The sequence below is a fragment of the Equus quagga genome, chromosome 19, assembly GCF_021613505.1.
Source record: "Equus quagga isolate Etosha38 chromosome 19, UCLA_HA_Equagga_1.0, whole genome shotgun sequence".
Lineage (NCBI taxonomy): Eukaryota > Metazoa > Chordata > Mammalia > Perissodactyla > Equidae > Equus > Equus quagga.
In genome coordinates this window covers 15049358-15072901 of record NC_060285.1, presented here as the reverse complement: position 1 = coordinate 15072901, position 23544 = coordinate 15049358, and the positions used below count along the sequence as shown (strand labels likewise).

The 23544-nt window shown below is 45.8% G+C and overlaps 1 protein-coding gene across 1 annotated transcript in view; it reads right to left on the bottom strand.

Moving 5' to 3' along the window:
• Window positions 1-23544, bottom strand: part of SYN3 (synapsin III) — a 453079-nt gene that overhangs the window by 340378 nt on the left and 89157 nt on the right. The window contains exon 4 of the mRNA XM_046646801.1: window positions 22106-22197. Coding sequence (XP_046502757.1) covers window positions 22106-22197 — 92 coding nt within the window. The remainder of the gene's footprint in view (window positions 1-22105; window positions 22198-23544) is intronic.

The window sequence follows — 23544 nt, the reverse complement described above, 5'->3', positions numbered from 1 at the left end:
AATGGTCAGGTGGCGGGGGTGGGGTGGGTGTGAGCAGAGGGGAAGACATCTACCCATCTCCCCGCAACCCGCCTCAGCTCCCTGACTCTCCACAGACACAATTCCACTCCGAGCACTTGCTGTGTGCCAGACACTAGTTTGGCACTTTGTCTTCACGCTTCATGTAATTCTCACGGGAGCTCTGCCAGGAGGGCATGGCTGTCCTCTGAAAGAGGATCCAAGAGGCACATGGATATTAAGCCTCTTACCCAAGGCCCCTACGTAGGTGAAAATCACCAGAGCCGAGGGATGTGAAGTGGGTCGGGTGGCTGCAGAGGCTGTGTCTCTTCCTTTGCCTCTGCTCTCCTCTAAGCACAGCTCTGTCCCAAGCTTCCGGCTGTCCTCACTTCCTAGTCCTCACTTCCTAGCCCTTGAAGAACAGATGCTGGCGTCCTGCCCTTTGACAGTCAAGAATCACAGGGTCAGATCTCCTGGGGAAACCTCAGCTTGCAGAGCATCCCTGGCAGAGAGACCCCACATTCAGCTGAGGGGTGCAGCAGGGTGGGCATCTTCAGCAGAGCCCTGGGTACCTGAGCTGGGAAGTTCCTGAGACAAGAGGGCCAGAGGTTTGCACAGCTGGAGGCCCTGGGGAAAAGCCTGAGAGCAGCTGAAAGTAACTGACCCCATCTGGAAGCAGAGCCCCATCCAGGGCCATGGAGGGAGGAAAGGAGACAGGAAGTGGCTGATCTGCTTGTTCTCAGGAAGCCGCATGGCCTGAGAGAGATGCCTTTCCCTGGAAACCAAAGATCTGGTCTATCTCAGCATGTGCTCCTGGGAGCTCTCACCTGGCGTGTCGGAAAAGGGGATTCTTGGACCGCAAATGGCATGAATCCCAATCCCTGGGAGGGGGGGACAGGAATCTGCATGTAGACAAGCTCATCAGATAGTTGTGATGCTCACCAAGGCTTAAGAACTGAAAACCCTACTTCTCTGAAACAGCTCTACCTCGTTCTTCCTTAGATGCCCTACTCATTTCTGCCATTTTGCTCCTCAGTCACCCTTAACCCCAGGAGAAAAACAATAGAGAGGTTAATATCTATTGTGTGCTCACGATGTGTCCCACTCTCTTCTAAGCACTTTAGATGCATTAACTCACTTAAAATCCTTAGAGCATCCTTATAAGGTAGGCATTCTCATTAGCCTCATATTACGTATAAGGGAACTGAGGCACAGAGGGGCTAAGAAATCTAAAAAAGTCACACAGTAAGTGGCTGGGCCTGAATATGGACCCAGGCAGTCTGACTCCCAAACTGGAGCTCTTAACTCCTGTGGCACACAAACACTCTGGGAGGTTCTATCTATTTGAAGATCTACTCAGTGCCAGACCCTGTGTCCAGGCACTTCACGAGTTCAGCAAACATTATTTGAATGTCTACTATGTGCCAAGAATGGCTCTGAGCTCTGGCCGGGCTGGGACTAGGATGAGGTGAGTGTAGCATCCACCTTGGGCACAAAATTTGAGGGAGAGATGCTCAAAAGTTCAGCAATCAAGATAAATAATATTTTAATGCAATATTTAAAAAAAACCAAATGGGCAAGCTATAGCCCATGGGCTGGCCACCTGTTTTCATAAATAAAGTTTTATTAGAGGGGCATAAAGTAGGAAGAAAATACTCAAAAACCCATGTCCTAATGGAGCTCAGGTAAATGACATCATCCTGCCCTTACCATCCATGGCCCCAAAGGGCAGCTATTAACACCACCACTGTTTCACGTAAACTTTTCTCCCTATGGGCAGCTAATGAGGATGCAGGCTGACCGCATGCCAGACACTGTTTTTTAAGTGCCTCACAAGTAGTATTTTATTCCTCAGAACCTCCCTTTAAGGAAAGGATCATTATTGTCCCCCTTTTACAAATGGTGAAACTAAAGCACAGAGAAGTTTTATCATTTGTCCAAGGTCAACACAGCCTGTGAAGGGCAGAGCTAGGATTTGAACCCAGGCAGCCACACTCCAGAGGCCACACCCTTAACCAGAGGTTAGCAAACTCCAACCCAGAGGCCAGATCTGGTCGAATCCAGCCCAGCATCTGATTTTGTGGATAAAGTTTTATTGGCACACAGTTACATTCATTCATTTATGTATTGTGTGTCTGCTTTCATGCCACAACCACAGGGTGAGTAGTAGTGATAGAGACCGTATGGGCTGCAAAGCTGCTAGCTGGCCTTTTACAGAGAAAGCGTGCTGACCCCTGCCCTTAACCACTGTGGGACACCCTGTGATCAGCTCTGCTGCTTAGAGAGTGGAGTCATGCCCACAGTCAGAAGGAAAGAGAGATGTGATCTGAACCCAGCTGTGTCTCTGAAGACCGTGACTTTTCAGTTCTGCCTGGTTATGTCCAACCTCCCCCCCCCCCCACCCCGCCCCCTGCTCTACGGGCGCCAGCGCCTCCTTGTTTCCCAGGGTTTAGCACGCTGCCAGGCCCAGGGAAGGTGCCCTGCAAACGTTTACTGAATGACTGAATGGATAAATGTGAGCATATCACGTTGCGATGAGGCCAGTCAAGCCTAGAGAAACAATTAGACGGACCCTCCCTGCCTGGGAATGTCCAGCCTTTCCATTACACCCGTTACAAGCCAAGACTCTTGGGGTCTTAATTACTACGGTAACCTGCCCTAACAGACTAAATTAACAGGCAGAGTTTGAGGCTGTCTTAATTACTTTTGCACCTACTATGCCGCCCATCCCAAGAAAGAGTTTCTCAATGGTCACCATCTCAATCTGATGATCCGTCTCAACACCCAGTGGAAACTGCTTTGCCCTTGACTCCAGAGGTCAGGGTCCCAGTCTAAGGACCCAGTCTCTTTTTTTTTTTTTGGTGAGGAAGCTCAGCCCTGAGCTAACATCCATGCCAATCTTCTACTTTGTATGTGGGATGCCTCCACAGCATGGCTGATGAGTGGAGTATGTCTGTGCCTGGGATCTGAACTCACGAACCTGAGTTGCCAAAGCGGAGTGTGCAGAACTTGAACCACTTGGCCATGGGACCAGCCCCAGGACCCAGTCTTAATTAAAAGAGTGGGGATTTGGGAGTCGGAGAAATTTGGTAAAATCCTGCGCCTTCTCACCCACCAGCTGTGTGACCTTGAGCAGGCTCCTTCACCTCTCTGAACTTCAGCTCCCTAACCTGTGCTGTACAGTTTCCTGCAGAAGGAGGATCTGTGCAAAGCTGCCCAGCACCCAGCAGGCCTCCGGGGACAACCGCAATTCTGTATGACGGTGACGGAGACATTTTAGGAGAGCTGTCTGCTGACAGACCCCAAATCCATTATGCATGTTTTATCTTGGTGCTCCCAGGGTCTCGAATAAACAATGTCTTCATCCAGTTTTTAAAGGACACTAATTCCGCCTCAGGATAACCACCCCCTCCCACCCCAGCTGAAATTTGGCCGGCTCTGTGCCTGGCCGCTGGCCTGAATTTCCAAACACTGTTGGTTTAGCATTTCTCAAATGTATCCCATTAACACTATGAACCTGTCAGCCTCCTCTCCTCTCTGAGCTCAGGTCTGACCGGCGCAGCGAGAGACGACGGAGCCGGCAGTGCGAGGCCAGCCTCCGGGACTCGCCTTTGTGAAGCAGGGTGGTGGCGGGGTCGGTCCGCCTGGGACTGGGGGCACCTGTCAGCTTTTGCACGGGGGGTGCACCCAGGTTAGACGCTGACACAGGCGCTGTGCTCGGAGACTAGGAGAAAGTGCACTGGAATGAGGGGCTCCAGGAAATGTGAGCAAAATACATTCCCTGGGTTGCCACTTGAGGGGAAAAACAAGACCTTGAGCGAGCGAGCGAGGCTTAGCAAAAGCAACTGCTCTGGGAATCAGGAAATAGCTCTGCCCTCGCATGGTCTCCAACTCACTCGCTGTGCGTCTTTGAGCAAGATCCTTGCCCTCTCTGTAGCATATTTATTTAATGATGAATGGGTTAGGCTGGGCCACGTGTTTTTAAACTCTTGCTTGGCAGCAGAACTCTTTTTCAAGCAAGTTTTTACTTGGAATTTTAATATATAAATAGATGACAGATGATCTGATTCTCTGAGTGAAAGTGGTGGGGTGGGACAGGGGGAGCTGGCATCCTGCTCACTCGGACCCTCAAGAATCTGAAAGAGACCAGGAGGCACCTCTGTGGAACAGGGTTTGAGAACCACACGACATGGTGGAGAGCTATAGACGTTCCTCCTGCGTTGGCAGCCTCTGAGCCCGGTAGCTGCAGCTGACACTGCTGACAACAGTAACGGCTTTTATTTATCGAGCACTTTCTTTGTGCCAGGGGCCAGATGGGACTTCTCCGTGTTTTACTTTGAGAGTCAGTGGAGAGCCCTGGTTCAAACCCCGACTTCACCAATTTAGCAGCTGTGTGACCCTAGGCAAGTTAGTGAATCTCTCTGTGCCTCAGATTCTTCATCTGGAAAATAGCTTGTGCAGAGGATTAAAGGAATTAATCTCTATAAAGTACCCAGAACAGTGGCAGGCACATAGTAAGGAACTGGCATTAGCCATTTTTATCACTTCTGCATAAATTATTATAGCTAATCTTTATAAGTGCTGCTCCATTTCACAGCTGAGGGAAATGAGGTTCAGAGAGGTGAAGTGAGTGTCCCTAGGTCACACAGCTAGTAAGTGATGTAAGCTAGTAAGGAAAGAGGACCTGAATCCAGGTTTGCTCAACTACATAGCCTGTGGTCTTAACCCCCAGCCAAAACTGCTTTGCTCTTGACCCTAGAGGTCAGGGTCTTGGTCCTCGTAATTTGCTTATGGAGTTCCAAGCCTAGATGGAAGGGTCGTTAACAAGGGCTACACTGATTTATGCTTCCAGGAGCCCTGGTGTCAGCAGGGTCTGAAATCTGGGTATCATAGTGAATGCAGATCCCAAACAGAAAGGAGGTGCTTGGTGGCCAGAACCCAGGGCTCTCTGACAGTCTTTTCTCCAAGTCATATTCTCCAGCCTTTCCTACTGACCTATAAAACATCTTTGTGCAAATTAGAAAAAGGGCAGAGGCAGCCCCAAACTAGAGCACAGGTGAGCAGAGAACAGGCTTCCAGCCCCCATTTGGAAGGCGCCATAAGCCTTTGAGCAGTGCACAATCTGCCCAACCTTACACAATGACCCTTACTCTTCTCCTGCCTCAGTGTTTGGTGGGGAGAAGCCCGGGGAGAGAAGGAATTTGGCTGGATGGGAGACAAAGAATGGTTTTTGCCTGGGCCTGATGCATGTGAGAGCCCCGGAGGAGGGGAGGGAGCATGGAGGCTGTGCAGTCAGGAAGTTCTGTGAGATCGCCCCAAAGCAAATGAAAGCTGTGGAGTCACTTTATCTCTTTATGTTTCTTTCTCTCCTGCACAGAGGGTGGTAATAAAAGATGGCTGCATGGCTCTCTCTGGGGAGCTGAATGGGAGCCAAGCCATCATATGGTGAACAAATGCTGTGCTTGCCCAACTGCAGAGCTGCTGCGGCATGTTATTAAAATGGCAACAACCTCCCCCCGGCCCCTGACCCGTGGAGATGGGCAGCCACCAGCCCACCCACCCAGAGAGCCCCAGTCCCCTGCCATCAACAGAGGCCTTGACGCTGGCTCCAGCATTAAGAAAAAGCAGGCGGCGTGGTACAGTTGCAAGAACATGGCTTTAAACGCAGGCAGGGCCGGATTCAAACACCAACTCCAGCCCTCATGAGCTGTGCCACTTAGGGTAAGATACTGACTCTCTCTGAGCCTCCATTTCCCATCTATAAAATACAGCTTATTGTACTGACTGTGCAGGGAGGATGAAAGAATTAGAAATAAGAAATGCAAAGAGCCCAGCACAACACCAAGTAAGTGCTTAAAATAGCTACATATGTAGCTACTAGGACCCGTTAGTTTTTCTATTTTCTTGTTGGTCCCCTTGGGTCAAGTTACAAAAGCTCTGAGAGCTTCAATTTCTTCATCTGTGACATGGGGACAAGAACATAAAGTGACACAGTGTACAGAAAGTGCCTCACAGAAAGCCCGGCCCAGGGCAGGCGTTCAGTTCACCCCGACTGAATGTGAAAGAATGAATATGACAATGGGAAGAAGAGAAAAGGTGTCAGGATGCTCAGCTCTTTGTGGGGCAGTGGGCGTCCTGTGATGGCGTTTTGTACGGGTAAAAATTCTCACTGTTTATTGGCAGAGGCAAAAGTATTTATCAGAGTGTAATGTGTCCCAGGGCCATAGCTGTGTTTCGTGCTTTGGGGAAAAGAAATAATAACAATAATAGCTAAGATTCATTGAGAGCTCACTATATGGCAGGTACTATTACAAGCGCTTTTTGTGAATTACCTCTTTTTATTCTCTCAACCACACCTTGGGTTAGGCACTATTATTATCTCCATTTTGTATCTGGGGAAACTGAGGCACAGAAAGGTTCATCAACCTGCTCAATGTAAGTGACAGAGCTGATCAAAAGTTAACTGAGTTGGGGCCAGCCTGGTGGTGTAGTGGTTAAGTTTGCATGCTCTGCTTTGGTGGCCTGGGGTTTGTGGGTTCGGATTCCATGTGTGGACCTACACACTGCTCATCAAGCCATGCTGTTGGGGTGTCCCACAAACAAAATAGAGGAAGATTGGCATAGATGTTAGCTCAGGGACAATCTTCCTCAAGAAAAAAGGAGAAGATCAGAAACAGATGTTAGCTCAAGGCCAATCTTCCTCAGCAAAAAAAAAAAAAAGTTAACTGAGTCAAGTGAAGAAATAGGTCAGGTAAGCATACAATAGTTATGACAGACTAGCCATGACCAACGACTCAATCACGTGGGAAGAAGCATGGTATAGCCACTAAGAGCATGGGTTCAGAATTAGAATTAGCCTGCCTGAGTTTAATCCTGGCTCCTCCACTTTCTCAGTGACCTTAGGCAAGTGAATTAGCTACTCTGTGACTCAGTTTTCCCATCTGTAATGTGGGGATAGTGACAGGACACATCACGCGGAGTCATTTTGAGGACTAAATAAGAAAACACATGTAACTCATTAGCTTATCACATTATATGGCAAAAAGGAAGAGCTCAACATATGTTTCAAAGCAAAAGAGGACAACAGGAATTTCTAAAAGAGTAAGCTTGGGGTTTTACACAAAGGATGGGGCTCAAACCCAGCACCCAACCAACAGTGACCAAGTACCACGCTAGGTGCCCGCTGGCTGCAAGGATGAAAGCCACGTGACCTCCACCCCCCCCACCCCCACCCCCGCCCCAGGACCTCCCTGTCGGGAGGTGGGGAGGTAGGTTCAAACGCAGAAAATAAAACAAAGGCAGGAGGGAAGAATCAGTCACTCATTCTACCAGGATGGGGCCAGCCACCCTTCTGGGCACTTGGGATGCAGTGATTTGCAAAACAGACACGATCCCGGCCCTCCAAGAGTGTATGTTCCGTGCTGGAGATGGGCTGGGGGCAGGCACGACACAGCAGCAGGATGAGAGCTGTTGAAAGATAAAGCAGGGGGCACAGAGATCCACAGGGGAGGTGACGTGGGATAAGACGGTCAGAGAAGGAAGTGGTAATGTTTGAGCAAGGCCAAAAGTTCTTATCTGGGAGAAAAGCTTCCCAGGCTGAGGGAACAGCAAGTGCTGTTCCTGTGGACAGGAGAATATGCTTGACCTGTTTAAAGAACAGCAAGAAATAGGAATGGCTGTGTGGCTGAGGGGGAAGAAGGTGGAGAGAGAGGGGAAGTCCAGACCATATGGCGCCTTGCAGACCACGGTCAGGGCTGTGAGTGTCACCTGAAGACGGATGGGAAGCCCTTGGAGGGTTTTAGACACGGGCTGCGTATCTGAGTTAATTTCAGAAGAAGCACTCTGGTTGCCGTGCGGAGAAGACACTGAAGCGGGACACGGAGCGTCACCGTATCCTCAAATCCTTTGCCGCTCCTTTCATGGAGAGGTAGGGTCTCTAAGTCTAGTCTTTCCCTGTGCCTGTCTTTGGCCACTAGAATGTGGCAGAAGAGATGCCGTACTTCCAACTCTGGCCCTTATGACAGCCACACCTTCTATCCCTCTTGTAACTCGCCCTCTTGCAAACCAGCTGCCACATAAGAAGGCTGATGATCCTGAGCCGTGTTGTTGTGAGGAAGTGCAATAGCCACGTGGAGAAAGAGACCACATGGAGGGGCATGGAGGCATCAGACGTGAGCATGAAGCCTCCTTGGACCTTCCAGCCCAGCCAAGCCACCAGGTGAATGCAGCCAGGCCAACAATGCATGCAGCAGAAGAACCGTGCAGCCGAGCCCTGTCTAAATGCCCGACCCGCTGACCACAAGGAAACAAAAGGATTGTGACTTTAAGCCACCAGATTTTGGGGCAGTTTGTTACACAGCAATTGACAATAGACAGGAGAAATGGCAGAAGCAAGGAGACCAGTGAGGCGGACACTGCAGAAATCCAGGTGAGAGAGAAAGGTGAGTTGGTCTACGGTAGACATGGTGGCGGAGAATCAGAAAATGCTGATAAGAGAAAAAGTTATATACACACACACACATGCACACCATTACCATCATCAGCAGCAGGAGAAACTCAGGGGTCCGGAGACCCTACATCCCCCAGTGATGGTGGCCCTGGTTCCCTCTCTGATGCTGCCACTTCCAGTGAAGGGCTGATTGCCCAAGGGGTGACTTCGTTGTCAGAAACTTACTTCACTGCCATCAGGATAAACACTACAGAAGGTAAAAGGGTATATTCCAGAATGCCAGGAAATAGGTTGAATGGCACAGAAATAGCATTTCTTAACAAAAGGAAGAAATGTCCCAGAAAAAATTGTTTATCTTAATATAACATCTAACGTCCATACACCACTTCATAATTTTTCAAATATACTCATACATGTGACCTCTTTTGATTCTATCAACTGTGTGAGAAGTTGGAATTCCCAGTCTCAACTACAAAGACTCAGAAAGAAAATAATGACTCTTCTAAAGCCCCACAGTCAGCAACTGGTAGAGCCGGACTCTGAGCCTGTAACTTCTCCAGGGAAGTTCAACTTTGTGCGTGTGTGTATATTACTGTTGCTAAAATGTCCACATTTATTGTAAAAGTACGAAGAACAAAGTCAAATAACGTATCATCCTGTGCCTTAGTATCTGCCTGCCGCTCTTCCTCACAGGCTAGTTGTGCAATGGTTTTTAAAGTGGGATCTTTGAGCTCCTGGTCTTGGAATTTCATAGGTTAGAGTTTGACAACATGCAGATTCCCGAGCCCCACCCAGGAATCAGACTTTCTGGTAATGGGCCCTAAGCATCTGCATTTTAATAAGTAGGGCAGGGGGTCCAAATGATTCGCCTTCATGGGAAAGTTTGAAAGTCACTGAACCAACGAGCCCTCGGGAATCAGATGGACATGCTTAAATGAAGAGAGTCTGAAAACAGTTTAGCAAACTGTGAATGGATCACTCCACCATGTTGCCTGGGGTGGGGAGGGGCCCCAGACAGCCTCCCCCTATCTCCCCCTCCCCCGAGGCTCACCCTGGGGAGCCAGGAAAGGAAGGGTGTGAAAGACTAGTCGTGGGTGGAGGGTGCGGACGGGGCCGAGTGAACACTTAGAGAGCACCCGCCATGTTTCACGCACTAGCAGACTTTTCCTCTTCTGGTCCTCAAAGTAGGCATTATTGCCATTTTACAGTTGAAGAACCCAGGCATCAGGAGGCGAGGTTGCTTGTGCAGGCACTCAGCTAGGGAGGAGTCAGGGTTTGAACCCAGGACCGCCTGACACCAAAGCTACTGTTTTTTCCAGTATCTAGCTGTGCCTTCCAGGTGGAAGGATAGTGTGATATGAAATCATGGGAGTTTGAACCTCACTCCCATCCTCATCAGCTGTGTGACCTTGGACTAGGGGTCATGCCTCTCGGAAAGGGTTCCTTGATTTCTTTCAAAAGAGGGTGAAGTTACCTGCCATTGAGAAGTCCCAGGTACCCAGTAGTCTTTTAGTAAAAGGGAATGGCTTCTGAATGAGAAAAGAACAGGACACCAAAGCCAAAAGGGTGAAGGGACCATTGGAGCAACTTCTCCCACAGTGGACTGTCAGGTCTGGAGCAGGTCTGCGGGGGGACGGTGGCGTGGGACCCACGCTGGAGCCATCCCTGAGAGCGGCTGCAGCAGGTGGGAAGGTAAGCGGGGTTGGCCAGGGCTAGCCGGTGCCCCCACAGGTCTTTCCCATCCCCAGTTTCTATGACTCTGGGAATCAGGAGCCACACTGTTTTTCTCCATCTGAGCGCCGCTCCCTCTCCTGGGGGAGTTGGCAGATCTGCCGCTGGCCTGTTGGCTGGAGACGCATGGGCAGCGGAGCCTGGCATTTCTTTACAGACTCTCACTGTCTCTTTCTTGTGCTGCTTTCTTCCCGTTCCCACGCCCCACCTCTGCAAGTCCCCAGGGATCCTGCTTTCTCCCGCAGTGGCGAGGGCAAAGGCCCTGGGCGAAGAGATAGATCGGGGCCTTCCCCCTCCAAGGCTGCTCCGCTGGGACCCTCAATGACTCATTGTCCCTGCCTCCCAGACCCCATCCCCTCCTCCCGGGGAGAGGAGGCGGAGGGTGTGTGCCGGTCAGCAAGTCCGCGCCTGGTGCAAGCTCCGGCTGGAGTCCTCACAGCCGCGAGCCTTTTACTTTGCAAAGTTGTGGGGTTCCTATTCATTGGAAGAGCCGGCTGGGGTCCTGAATGCTTTCAGCAAAGATCTGGGCACCGTGCCAGACGCTGGGGGTACGATTCAGAAAAACAGCCCTTAACCTGATCCTCAAGGCAGGTCCAGGCCAGTGGGAGACATGAGAAGAAAATAATGATCATCACCCTCCAGAATCGGTCACCATGCAGGTCGAGCAGCAAGAAGAGGAACACACAGCCATTGGCTAAAGGCTGGTTCATTTGTTCATTCACTGAACAAATACTAATTGAGAACCTGATACGGGGCAGGCACTGTTCTCGAAGCTGGGAATACAGTGGGAACATAACAAAGTCCCCACCTGCATGGTCGTCTGTTCTAGAAAATAATACAATAGAATAAATTACACATAGCATATCTTATCTATACCTACAATATAATATTGCATATATATATAGCATAATAGTGAATATACATAGAATACATATAATAATATATATATTCTATACATAATATGTAATACAATATTTATATAATCTATTAGATATGCACATTAATACATTATATTAAATATATTAAATATGCACAATTATATATAGTGATGCATACTTTAATATATTATATATTATTATATTATACTAATGTATATATCTAATCTAATTACACAATAGCATATCTTATCTACATATAATATATTATTATATATTTTAATTATATTATATTACTGTATCTATCTAATCTATCCATCATCTATCCATCTGCCTATCTATCTATCTATAATTTCAGGCAGTGATAAATGCTTGAAGAAAAAAATGCACAGTTGGGCCTCGAGTGTGGGGACGGAATGGTCTGGCTGGGTCTCTGAGGAGGGGGCATCTGGTCAGAGGTTTGGAAGGCGGGGAGCGTGAGACGTGGCAACATCTGCAGAAGGGTTCCAGGAAGGCGGAGATGCATGCAGACGGCCCTCCAGACGCCACTCGGCCTAGTTTACACACACCACTCTCTGAAGTACGATGACTTCTTCCCACTTTACAGATGGGGAACCAAGAGTCAGGAGGGTGGAGAGACTTCTGCAGGGACACACAGAAGGCAGAGCTGGGGTGGTCTGCTCTGCCCCCAGAGGTGGGCTCTTGGCCTGAAGCCACGCTGCCTACCTGGGCGAGTCCTGGATGCATGAGCACAGAGGAGGGGCGCCAGACTCAACCTCAGGAGAGAAGGCAGAGACTGGGACGTGGAAGCACGACCTTGATGGACCTGAGGAGTGCGCCAAGCCAAGGGGGCAGGAGGGTCTCTGCCTTTCTTCTTCGCCTCTTCTGGCCCCAAAGCTGTCCCTTCCCTGGGTGCATGTCCACGCAAAGTCAAGAGAGCGAGGGACGCTCCTCCCTAAATCCAATCCCGTGATTTAGGTTTCTGCACAGAGAGGCCTTCCCTGCTCGCCCCACCTCCCATGCCAGGCTCTCTCTACCTCCGCTGCTGTTTCAACCACCTCACCACCTGCCATTAGAGCGCATATTTGTTTACTTGTTTGTGGTCCGTTTCCCGCCGCTTAAATCTGGGCTCCACAAGAGCCACTGTCTGTTTGTTCTCTGCCGTATCCTCTGTGCCTGGCACATCTTTAATGAACGAAGGAAAGGAAGGTAGAAAGAGGCTCAAGCGGTGTGTAACCATTTAGGAGAGTTAAAGGGAGCGTTTCCAAACAGACACAGGCGCCGGGAAGCGAGAGCAGAAACTGCGCTCTGTAATATTTGCTGATGCGTGCCTGGGACTCCGAATGTGCTCAATAAATACCTATGGAATGAATGAATATCTGGACTTTGAAATTCAGAGTGCAGGAAGCTCAGAAGGCTCTGGGCAATTACGTGTGAAATAAAGAGTAAGGACACATTATTTATAATGTTCTTTCATGGGACGTTTGAGAGTTCCCAGGATAGAGACTCAGGAAAGTTGAGAGCAGCTCCTGGCTCAGGAGCTGGTGTGCCGGGAGCATTTGGCCAAGTGCCCCTCCTCCCTTCTCCCAGCCACAGTTTGCCCATCTGTAAAATGGGGACACACAGAAAACTGGAACGGACTCCTCTAACTCTGGACCTCTAGGATTTTACAAAATATCCTCTCCTCTGGAACAGGCTCATGTATCTCCTAAACATCCTCACTGGGAATAGTAAGTCTGGGGTGGGTACCAGGGGGAGTTTCTGAAAGTCTTTGATGCCTTTCCTCAAGGTCTTGTGTTACTTATGCTTTCTGGCTCCCTCTTTTCAACCCTCTCTGAGGTCTGACCTTCTAATGAGCGGATGCACATTATCAGCCGCTGTGGTTTGAACGGGTGCCTGTAATTTAGTGTTGCCTAATGCTGGAGCCCGAGAACAGGCCTTGCGTAATTAGGCTGGGGCCTCATTAACGTCTGCCTCCTTGGGTGTTTTTCATTCTTGGTTTCTGCTGTCCTGCATTTTGAATCCCATCTGTCTGTATGGACACGGCTGCCCTTATTTATTTATTTTTTTTATTGCTCCATTGTGGAGCCAGGCTTGAATCCGGGCCCAGAATGGCCACGGCCATCCACAAAGCATGAATCTTAACATGCCCTGGAATGGCCCCTGCTCTGCTTTCTAAATAGGATTTTGCAACTTTACTGAGAACCTGGATGTCTGGCTTGCTTTTAAGCACCTCGAGCTGGCCGACAGTCCACCCTTAGTTTGGGTGTTTGACAGAAACCAGAGGAAGGGGCGCTACCAATTTAATTACTGCAATTACTGATGATTTAACCAACTCGTGTGTAATAGTTGGCTATTTACAAAGCACTAGTAAAATCTGACCTTGAGCACAGTCTTGGTCTGTTTGGTTCATTGGTGATTTCCTAAGAGAGTTATTCTCTTTCTGTGCCATCCTGCCCCCATGCCACTCATCTCTGCCCTGCCCTGAGCCCCGGGAGGCTGACCTCTGCAGATAGCATCGACCCTGCTCTCTTGCTGGCTGGTCTCTGCTTGGCTTGGGCCAAAGCGAGGTTCCAACAGGACACTTAGGGCAGGGGAAAGAAGGGTGGTGGTGTTGCTTCCCAGTGCCCACCCTGCTCCAGGGCCACGACCTTGGAGACAGCTGAGCTCCTCCACAACTCCTGCTCAAGTCTAGATGAAACCTACTAGCTCTAGTCTAGGAATCCTGGTCCTCGCCTTGTCCCTTCCTCCCGAGGGATGACAATGGCTTCCTGCTTTTATTAGATACAGGATGCCTCATGTCCCCTTACCCCCACACACTTCTCCTAAGTGGCTCCAATTTACATGCCCACCAACAGTGCATAAGGGTCCCTTTTCTCCACATTCTCACCAACACTGTTTATCTTTTGAGTTTTTGACAATAGCCCTTCTAACAGGTGTGGGGTGACATCTCATTGTGGTTTTGATTTCCATTTCCCTGATGATTAGTGATGTTAAGCATCGTTTTATACCAGTTGGCCATTTGTACGTCTCCTTTGGAAAAACATCTATTCGGGTCCTTTGTCTATTTTTTAAATCAGGCGGGGTTTTTTTTTGCTATTGAGTTGGCTGAGTTCTTCATATATTTTCGATATTAATCCCTTATCAGATACATTGTTTGTAAATATTTTCTCTCATTTTGTATGTTGCCTCTTCATTTTGTCGGTTGTTTCCTTTGCTGTGCAGAAATTTTTTTAGTTTTAGTTTAATTTTCCTCCTGTTGTTTATTTCTAGTTTCATACAACTGTGGTCTGAAAAGATACTTGATATGATTTCTTTTTTTTCCCAAAAGATTGGCCAAGAGCTAACATCTGTTGCCAATTTTCTTTTTCTTCTTCTCTCCAAAGCCCCCCAGTACACAGTTGTATATTCTAGTTGTAGGCTCTTCTAGTTTTGCTACGTGGGATGCTGCCTCAGCGTGGCTTGATGGGTGGTGCTACCTCTACACCCAGGATCTGAACCCGTGAAACCCTGGGCCTCCGAAGCAGAGCACGCAAACTTAACCTCTCGGCCACAGGGCCAGCCCCATGGTATGATTTCAATCTTTTTAAATTTATTAAGACTTGTTTTGTGTCCTAACATGTGATCTATCCTGGAGAATGTTCCTTGTGCACTTGAGAAGCATGTGTATTCTGCTACTGTTGGATGAAATGTTCTGTGTATGTCTGTTAGGTCCATTTGGTCTAAAGTGTAGTTCAAGCCCAATATTATCTTATTGATTGTCTGTCTGGATGATCTATCCATTGTTGAAATTGGGGTATTGAAGTTCTCTAATATTATTGTATTGCTATTTCTCCCTTCAGATTTGTTAATATTTGCTTTATATGTTTAGTGCTCTGATGTTGAGTGCATATATATTTACAATTGTTATATCCTCTTGATGAACTGACCCCTTTATCCTTATATATATATATAAGGATATATATGCACTTATGTGCAATTCAATTATATAATGTCCCTCATTGTCTCTTGCTACAGTTTTTGACTTAAAGTCTATTTTGTCTAATATGAGTATAGCTATCCCTGCTCTCTTTTGATTTCTATTTGCATGGAATATATTTTCCATCCCTTCACTTTCAACCCATCTGTGTCTTTAAAGCTAAAGTAAGTCTCTCGTATGCAGCACATTGTTGAATCTTGTTTTGTTTTTTGTTTTTAATTTTTCAGCCACTCTGTGTCTTTTGATTGCAGAATTTAATCCATTTACATTTAAAGTAGTTATTGATAGGCAAGGACTTCCTATTGCCATTTTGTTAATTGTATTCTGACTGGTTGCAGTTCCTTTGTTCCTTTCTTCCTCTCTTGCTGTGTTCCTTTGTGATCTGATGATTTTTCTGTAGTGGTACACTTTGATTCTTTTCTTTTTCTATTTTTGCTATAGGTTTTTGCTTTATGGTTACCACGAGGCTTACATAAGACATCTGATAGTTATAACAGTCTATTTTAAGCTGGCAACAACTTAACTTTAATCGCATCCAAAAACTCTAACCTTTTACTTCCCCCGCCCTACATTTTATGTTTTTGATGTCACAATTTACATTTTTTTCATTTACAAAATCACTGCAGCTAATGATTTTTAACACTTTTGTCTTTTAACCTCTATACTAGAGTTACAAGCGATTTACGCACCATCATTACAGTTTTAGAGTATTCTTAATCTGACTAAATACTTACCTTTATCTATGAGTTTTATGCTTTCTATGTTTTACTTTATTAATTAGTGTCCTTTCATATTTCATTAAATGCCCACTGTCTAAAAGTCAGATGCTTGGATCTCTTCAATATTTTACTACCAAATGATGGTTGTGCATGACCCTCATAATGGGGAACTCACTGTCTCTTTAAGCAGCTCTGACTATGAAACAGTTTCCTCTTTGTTAAAGAGGTAGTTCAGCGCAGTGGTGACACACGCAGGCTCTGGGACCACACTGCCTAGGCTTGAATCCTAGCTTTGCCACTTCCATCAAGTGGAGACCTTGATTCCATTATCCAACCTATTGGTGCTTCAGCCTCCTTATCTAGAAAAAGTGGATTATAATAATGCATCTTATAGGGTTGTTGAAAGGATGAAATGAGTTAATCCATGTTAAGTGCTTGGAACAGTGCCTAGCACGTAGGAAAGACTACAAAGTGTTTGTTAAGTAAATAAAAATTCATGAATTCTGTATGTGCAATTCAAGCTGGCTTAATCAAAAAGGGATTTTTTTTTGGCTCAGATTTGGAGATGAGTCTGGATCCAGGGCCTTGAATAACATTGTCAGGTCACTGACTCTCTCTCTCTCTCTCAGCTGTGTTTTCCTTTGCCTTGGCTTCATTCTTAGCAATCCTTCCCTGGATGAGAAAGAGAGATGGCCATCAGCAGCTGCAGGCATGCATCCCACCAGCTCAACAGCCCTGGGAGAACACATGTGTCTCTCACCTAAGAGTTTCAGCAAAAATCTCACAATGACTTCTCATTGGCCTGGTTTGGGTCCCAGTGTAATATTCCGATTTTAGAGCTGGTTATGTACCATCAGCTCCAGACACTATACAGACTGCAAGTTGAGGAGGGTCACCCCAGTGAAACGTCTAGATGCTGTTCCCCATAGCAGAAGGAATGAATGCCAGAGAAAACCAGCAGTGGTCTGCTGTACCACCCATCCTGGTCACCTTTCCTGAAGGTGCTCCCCAGGAGCGAGACTTCAGAAAGCCTAGGCCTTACTCATAATGTACACTTGCAAGTGCTTAGTGGCATTTTCAATGCAACACCTAAGTCTCTTTGAAAGAATGTACTGCCAGTCAAGAGCACGCTACTCAACATTCCTACTTGGCAGACCACAGCTAGGGCTTGGAGTAGCCCTATATGCCTATGGAAGATTCTCCTGACTCCCCAACTGCAGGACACACTGTGAGTCAGGCTGGAGCTACCTGGTTTGTGTGCATGTTCTCGCAGGGCTGTAACCTGTGACTTGCCAAAACAAGGTGCCTGGCCGAGATTGTAAGCACTAACCTGGGCATGGACAGGAAAAATCTCAACAGTGCCATGGATTCCTGAACCCAGAACTTTAGCTATATTGGTGCTGCTCTCACATCCCTGACTACAAGGTACAGTCTCCCACCAGCATCACTAGCAGCATCTGGGAGCTTGTCACACCCCTGCTGCTCAAATTGAGGTCTGCAGGACTGGTAGCATTGGCTTCATCTGGGAGCTCATAGAAAATTCAGAATCTCAGCTCCTACCTGGAGACCTAATGGGTGAGAAGCTGCATTTTAACAAGCTCTCTGGGGGGGTCTGTATGCACATTAACACTTGAGAAGCACTACTGTCTTAGTTTTCTAGGACTACCTTACCTAAGTACCACGAACTGGATGGCTCAAAACAACAGAAATCTATTCCCTCACACGTCTGAGGCCTGGAATCCTGAAATCAAGGTGTCAGCAGGGTTGGTTTGCTCTGAGGGCTGAGGGACAATCTGTCCCATGCCTGTCTCCTAGCTTCTGGCGACTGACGGCAATCTTTGCCACTTTATGGCCTGTAGATGCATCATTGCCATCTGTGCCTCCACCACCATATAGCATTTTTCCTGTGTCTCCAGGTCCAAATTTCCCCTTTTCTTATAAGGACACCACTTGTATGGGATTAAGGGCCCACCCTACTCCAGTATGATCTCATCTTAACTTAACAAATTACATTTGCAATGACCCTATTTCCAAAGAAGATCACATTTTGAGGTACCAGGCATTAAGACTTCAACACATCTTTGTGAGGGGGAACACAACTCAACCGATAACAGCTGTCTTCAAAGCCTGCCATTCCCAAATGCTAGGAGACTGACTAGCTGATTAAGAAATGCTTGGGACAGTTTTCTAAGTTTACTTTTGTAAACAATTTTATAAATGCAGGAAGAAGATGGTATGTCTAGAATAGGCTTCGGATGTCTATTATTCCTAGGGGATTCTTGTTCAGACAGCACATCCAGCAGGATCCTCAGCTTTGCAGATGCCCCAGCCCCAGTGCAGGGCCACTGTGAGAGCAATCTGGGGAGGTTTTCCATCATGCTTCTCCCAGAAATCACCTGGGGAGTTTTAAAACTAATGATACCTAAGTCCTCCCATCAGAGATTTTAGTGTAATTGGTCTTTCATGTTTCCTGGGCATCAGGATTCTAAGGCACTTCCCAGGTGATTCTAGTCTGTAGCCAAATTTGAGGACTAATGGGATAGATGTTCTCATTTCTACATATTACAAAAGAAGACATAATCACAAATAATTCCCCAAGTGAACATACACAGATTCCTAAATATTACATTTTATGTTTTTTACAGTTCTTATTGGCAAAATAAGACTACTGTGAGAACTAATGAACATATATACCTAGCACCATTCTCAAAATCTCCCATGATGGTGGACTAGTTTATTTCTCCCTATAGTTTTGCCAATTTTTGAAGTATATTTTGAGGTATTTTTATTTGGTGCTTCTAAATTTAAAATAATCTCTTCTTGGTAAATGAATCCTTTATCATAATGGATTACTTTCTTTTCCCTAGTAATGCTTTTCACCTGCAAGCCTATTTTTCCCCCAATATATATACAGCTACACTGGCTAGTTTTCTTTTGCCCAGTAGTTACATTAGAGATATATATATTGGCATCTTTAACTTTCAACTTTCCATATTCTTGTTGTCAGATGAATCTCTTGAATAGAATATGGGTGGATTTTAAAAAATCTACTCTGACAGTCTTGCTGTAGATACTCTGTAAATTAGAGAATTTAGTCCATTTACATTTAATGTAATGATATCTATTGGTGACATAATAAATATTTAACAACTCGTAGGGTACTTTGTGGAGGTTGCAGTTCTCACAAGTAAGCATGAGAAGGCAACTCCAGGGGACTCATAGGCATTTACAGCCTTGAAGAGACAGGGGGAACCAGGCATTGGCTATCTGGAATTCTACCACTGCTTCCCAGGCTGTGTCTCTCCTAGACATGCCTAGACATCCTCTGACCATGGGAGGAACAAAGATATGGGATAGGGGACAGAATGGCGACCTGGAGGACAAAAGAGCAGTCCAATGACCATGCCTATCTATGGAGTGAGGGTGGCTGAAGGCATTCGGTGGGCTCAGAGCAGAGGCTACTTATTAACTTACATAGAAAAATTTCAATATTTTAATAGCCTGTACTACTATACAAGCCATTCAGAATGACATCAGCCCTGCTGATATATTTGCATTTAAATCTACCGTCTTTTGTGTTATTTATAACACCTGTTCTATGTTGGTTTTCCCCTCCTGTCTTGACTTCTTTTCTTATTTTTTCCCCTCTCTTATAGTTTTTAAGTACTACATTCTGTCTTTTGTTTTTAGTAATTACCCTAGAAATTACCTCACACATCTTTGACTTTTCAAAACCTGTTATTAATACATTTACTTTCCTCCCTGACAATACAAGGGCCTCGGAACACCTTAATTCCATTTACCCTCAACCCCCACTAACCTACTGTCATGTATTTTAATCCTCCATATATTTTTAAATCCATAAGACCTTATTACTATTATTGTTTTTTTGAAGACAATGTTTATGAACATTTACCACCTTCTTTGCTCTTCATGTCTTCTTGTAACTCTACGTTATTCTGGGATCGTTTTCTTTCTGCCTAAAGCACATACTTTACAATTTCTTTTAGTTAGGGTCTTCTCTTTGTAAATGAGAAGATATGCCTTCATTCATAAAAGACATTTCCCTGAGGATGGAATTATAGGTTGGCAATTATTTTCTTTCAGCACAATGAAGATGTCATTCTACTCCTGCTGTGTGGGAGATGCCAGTCAGTCTGTTACTATACAAGAGTAATCTGCCTTTTTTTCCTCTGGCTACTTTTAAGATGTTTTTCTTCATCTTTCTGCACTTAGACTATTGTGTCTTGGCATAGAATTCTTTTTATCGATCCCACTTGAAATTTATTGAGCTTCTGGTTTTGGTGATTTGGTGTCTTTCTGAAAGATTCTCGACCATCATGTCTGAAAATACTGTCTCTGCTCCATTCTCTTTTCCCTCTCTTTTGCAGACTCTGATTAAAGGAATGCTAGACCTTCCCATGAGATCTATCCATCTCTTCTACGCTTCCAATCTTTTTCTCTCTGTGCTTCAATTGGGGTAATTTCTTCAGCTCTACCTTTCACTTCATTAACACCTTTTCAAAAGTGTCTAATAGGCTGTTAAACACAACACATCTGATAATTTGGGTTACTATAATTTTCATTCCTAGAACCTATATTTGGTTTTTTAAAAAATTGGTTGTGTCAATTTTCTAGTTCCCTATTCCCTGAAGGTATTTTTAAACCTGATTTTTTTCAACTTAACATGTGTGATTTTTTCTGTTAAGAATCTGTGTGTGATAATTCCAGTATCTGATGTCTCTGAGGGTCTCTTGCTGTTGTCCATTGTTCCTGTTTCTTCTCATTCCTGGTGTCTGCACCTGGTTATCTTTGACTGTGTGCTAGCTATTGTACAAAAATGGTTTGAATAATTATTTGAAGCCTAGGATGAAAATGGCTTCTTCTACAGAGGAGTTGCTTTTACTTCTGGCATGTCTGGGAGCACCATCAACCAAGTCTAATGCTTGAGGTTCCCGGGAAGGCCACTCAAACTACGATTCAAGTTGAAATTACTAGTAAGGGCACATCTACTTTTAATTCACATTCACCTTGAAGGCATTGTCCTTTAGGGTCTCAGCTTATTGTGGGGAGGGTCTACCATTACATTCCCCACTCTGAGTGGCCCTGGCTGTAGATTTCTGTCTCCCTTACCCCTGCTAGGCTATCAAACCCAATTTTAAAATTTGCTGGACTTAGTAAATACTCAGAAAAAAAGGTAGCTTTTGTACTCTTTGATCTCTCTGGGTTTCCATTTCCCCATCATTTTCTTCCTGGTAATTCCTTACTGTCATGCCAACTCTGTGAAGGCTTTGGAGATAATCATTATTTAAAGCCAGGTTTTAAGTTGTTTTCAGTGGAAGAGTTGGTCCAAATAATCTAGCCACCTTTATTAAAAGTAGAAGCCACATAATGTTTTTTTTCATACACAGTAGGCACTCAGTAAATGATTTTATTTGGTGATTTTATTTGGCTGAATTAGTTGAATTACCATAATTTCCCAAACATACTCCTCTTTTTTTTTTTTTTTTTTTTTTTGGCCTGTCTGCATTTACAAAGACTGTTTCCTATTCTCAGAATGCACAGAATGCCCATATTCCACCCTTTGACAAGGCTCAGAACAAATGCCACATTCCTCTCAAAGTTCTTCCTGTTTTCTCTACTTCCTCAAATCTGAATCCCATTTCTTCCCCATCCAAACCCTCACAAGACCTAGTCTGTATCATTCTCTGGGTACTTAACTAGATAGACATATATTAATACAACTATTTTTCTCTCCTGTGGATTTATACTTTCTTGTCATTTCTGGGCTTCTGAAGAATTCCCTCACTTCCCCTCCAGCTCAGCATATATTATAAACAGATTTTCTGGGAAAATATTAAATCTAGTACTTTTAGGTTTGATGTCCTGGGATAGGATTCTCTGAACACATAGTCTGCCATATTGCTGGAAGCAGGACACAGCTCATTCTAATAAACCCCCACATTTGTGCATACTGTAGAATTCACAGGGTGCTTTCACATACAGCCTTCCACTTCAGTGTGGTTATCATCATGCTGCTGATGAGAATCAGAGGGCAAGAGAAACTAAAGAACATGCTGAATGGAGCCACAAAGCCAGAAATGGAACCCAACTCTTTTCTCTGCAAGCCTACGGCTCATTTGGGGATGCCACGGTTTCTTCCTCATATTATTGGTCCCCCTAGCCACTCCTATCGCAACAAGACCTGGAACTCCTGGGAAGAAGACAGTCTGTTTGTGGAAGTGCACGTAGTGGAGGAGTCAGGTTGTAGGCAGTAGATAGAGCGGTTGCTTATGCAAGGCATCCCATAAACACCTCTCAAATGAAGATTTTTCTGTATTTCCATCCTCCTTACCTCACCACCTTGGTCCCATTCCTCACGACTTGCATGTCCACCATACAGCCCCCAGTAACATAGGCAGCTAGGTTCAACTCTGAGAATTCAGCCTGAAGGAGAAAGCAAAACAAAAAAGGGTTCATCAAATACTAATGATGCTAATAACTGCTAACATTTATTGGATACTAACAGGTGCCAAATAAATGTTTATACCTCACCTGAAACTTAGGACGTTTGCAATATTATTTACTTCCCTTTTTGAAAGATGAGGAAGCTGAGGTGCAGAGATGCATGGTGACATGTCCAAGGTTACATAATTAATAAAAGGCAAAGTTGGATTAAAACCCACGTATCTCTGATTCTAGGACTCATGCTTTTAACCACTAGTAATTTCCACCTCCTTGACGACGGAAGACACGACTCTAACTCCAGGACTAAAAGAGGCCAAAAGCTGCTCAATATGGCATTTTCTCTAGACTTCTTCAGCTTCAGGCTCAGCAGTGGTATGGCATGACAGCTAAGTGATCACTCATCAGTGTTGACGGGCCCTTCTCAAGTTATCTGCCACCTGTTTCCTTTTTTGGTGGCGGCCCATCCCTTCACTCCACACATATGGTCACAATAGAAGCAGCATGTTGGTGCACTGAAATACTGGTCCCAGTTGATGGGGTTGGCCCCTGACCCAGGGTGGAGGAATATGATGCCCTTCCATTAGATTTGAAACTGCTGCATGATTCATGCAGTGTCTTTCTAGGGAGTTGTGTCTATAATACACAAACCTGGGTGCGATTGGGGACCATGTTTTCTGCCATCTGGATTGGGGAAGCACAAAAAACCGGGGGCGGGGGGGGGGGGAGAGAGAGGGAGAGAGGGAGAGAGAGAGGAATGTCACCGTCACAAAGAGAGGGGCAGAGGCAAGAGATGAGAATTGCTCTTGATGTTTATGGGCCAGCTACAATCCTACCCTTGGAATTTATGAGATACTTTCGCATTCTCATAAGTTCATCTTTTAGTTTTCTTATTTGTTTAAGCTATATTTAGTGAATTTCTGTGGCTTGCGACCAGAGTCCTGTGGAATACACACATCCCTTCTACCAGTTGCATGCTTCCCTGGGGATGGCGATTTGATGATGTAACCATCTGCATGGGTTTCCTAGGGCTGCAAGAACAAAGTACCACCAGCAGGTGGCTTAAACAGCAGAAATTTCTTTTCTCGGCTCTGGAAGCTAGAAGTCCAAAACCAAGATGTCAACAGGGTTGGTTCCTTCTGAGGGCTGTGAGGGAAGAATCTGTTCCAGGCCTCTTTCCTTGGCGTGTAGATGGCCTTCTCCCTCTGTGTCATCACGTTGTTTTTCCTCTCTGTGTGTCTCCTTATCCAAAGTTCCTCCTTTTATAAGGACACCAGTCCTACTGGATCAGGGCCCACCCTAATGACCTCACTTCAATTTGATTACCCC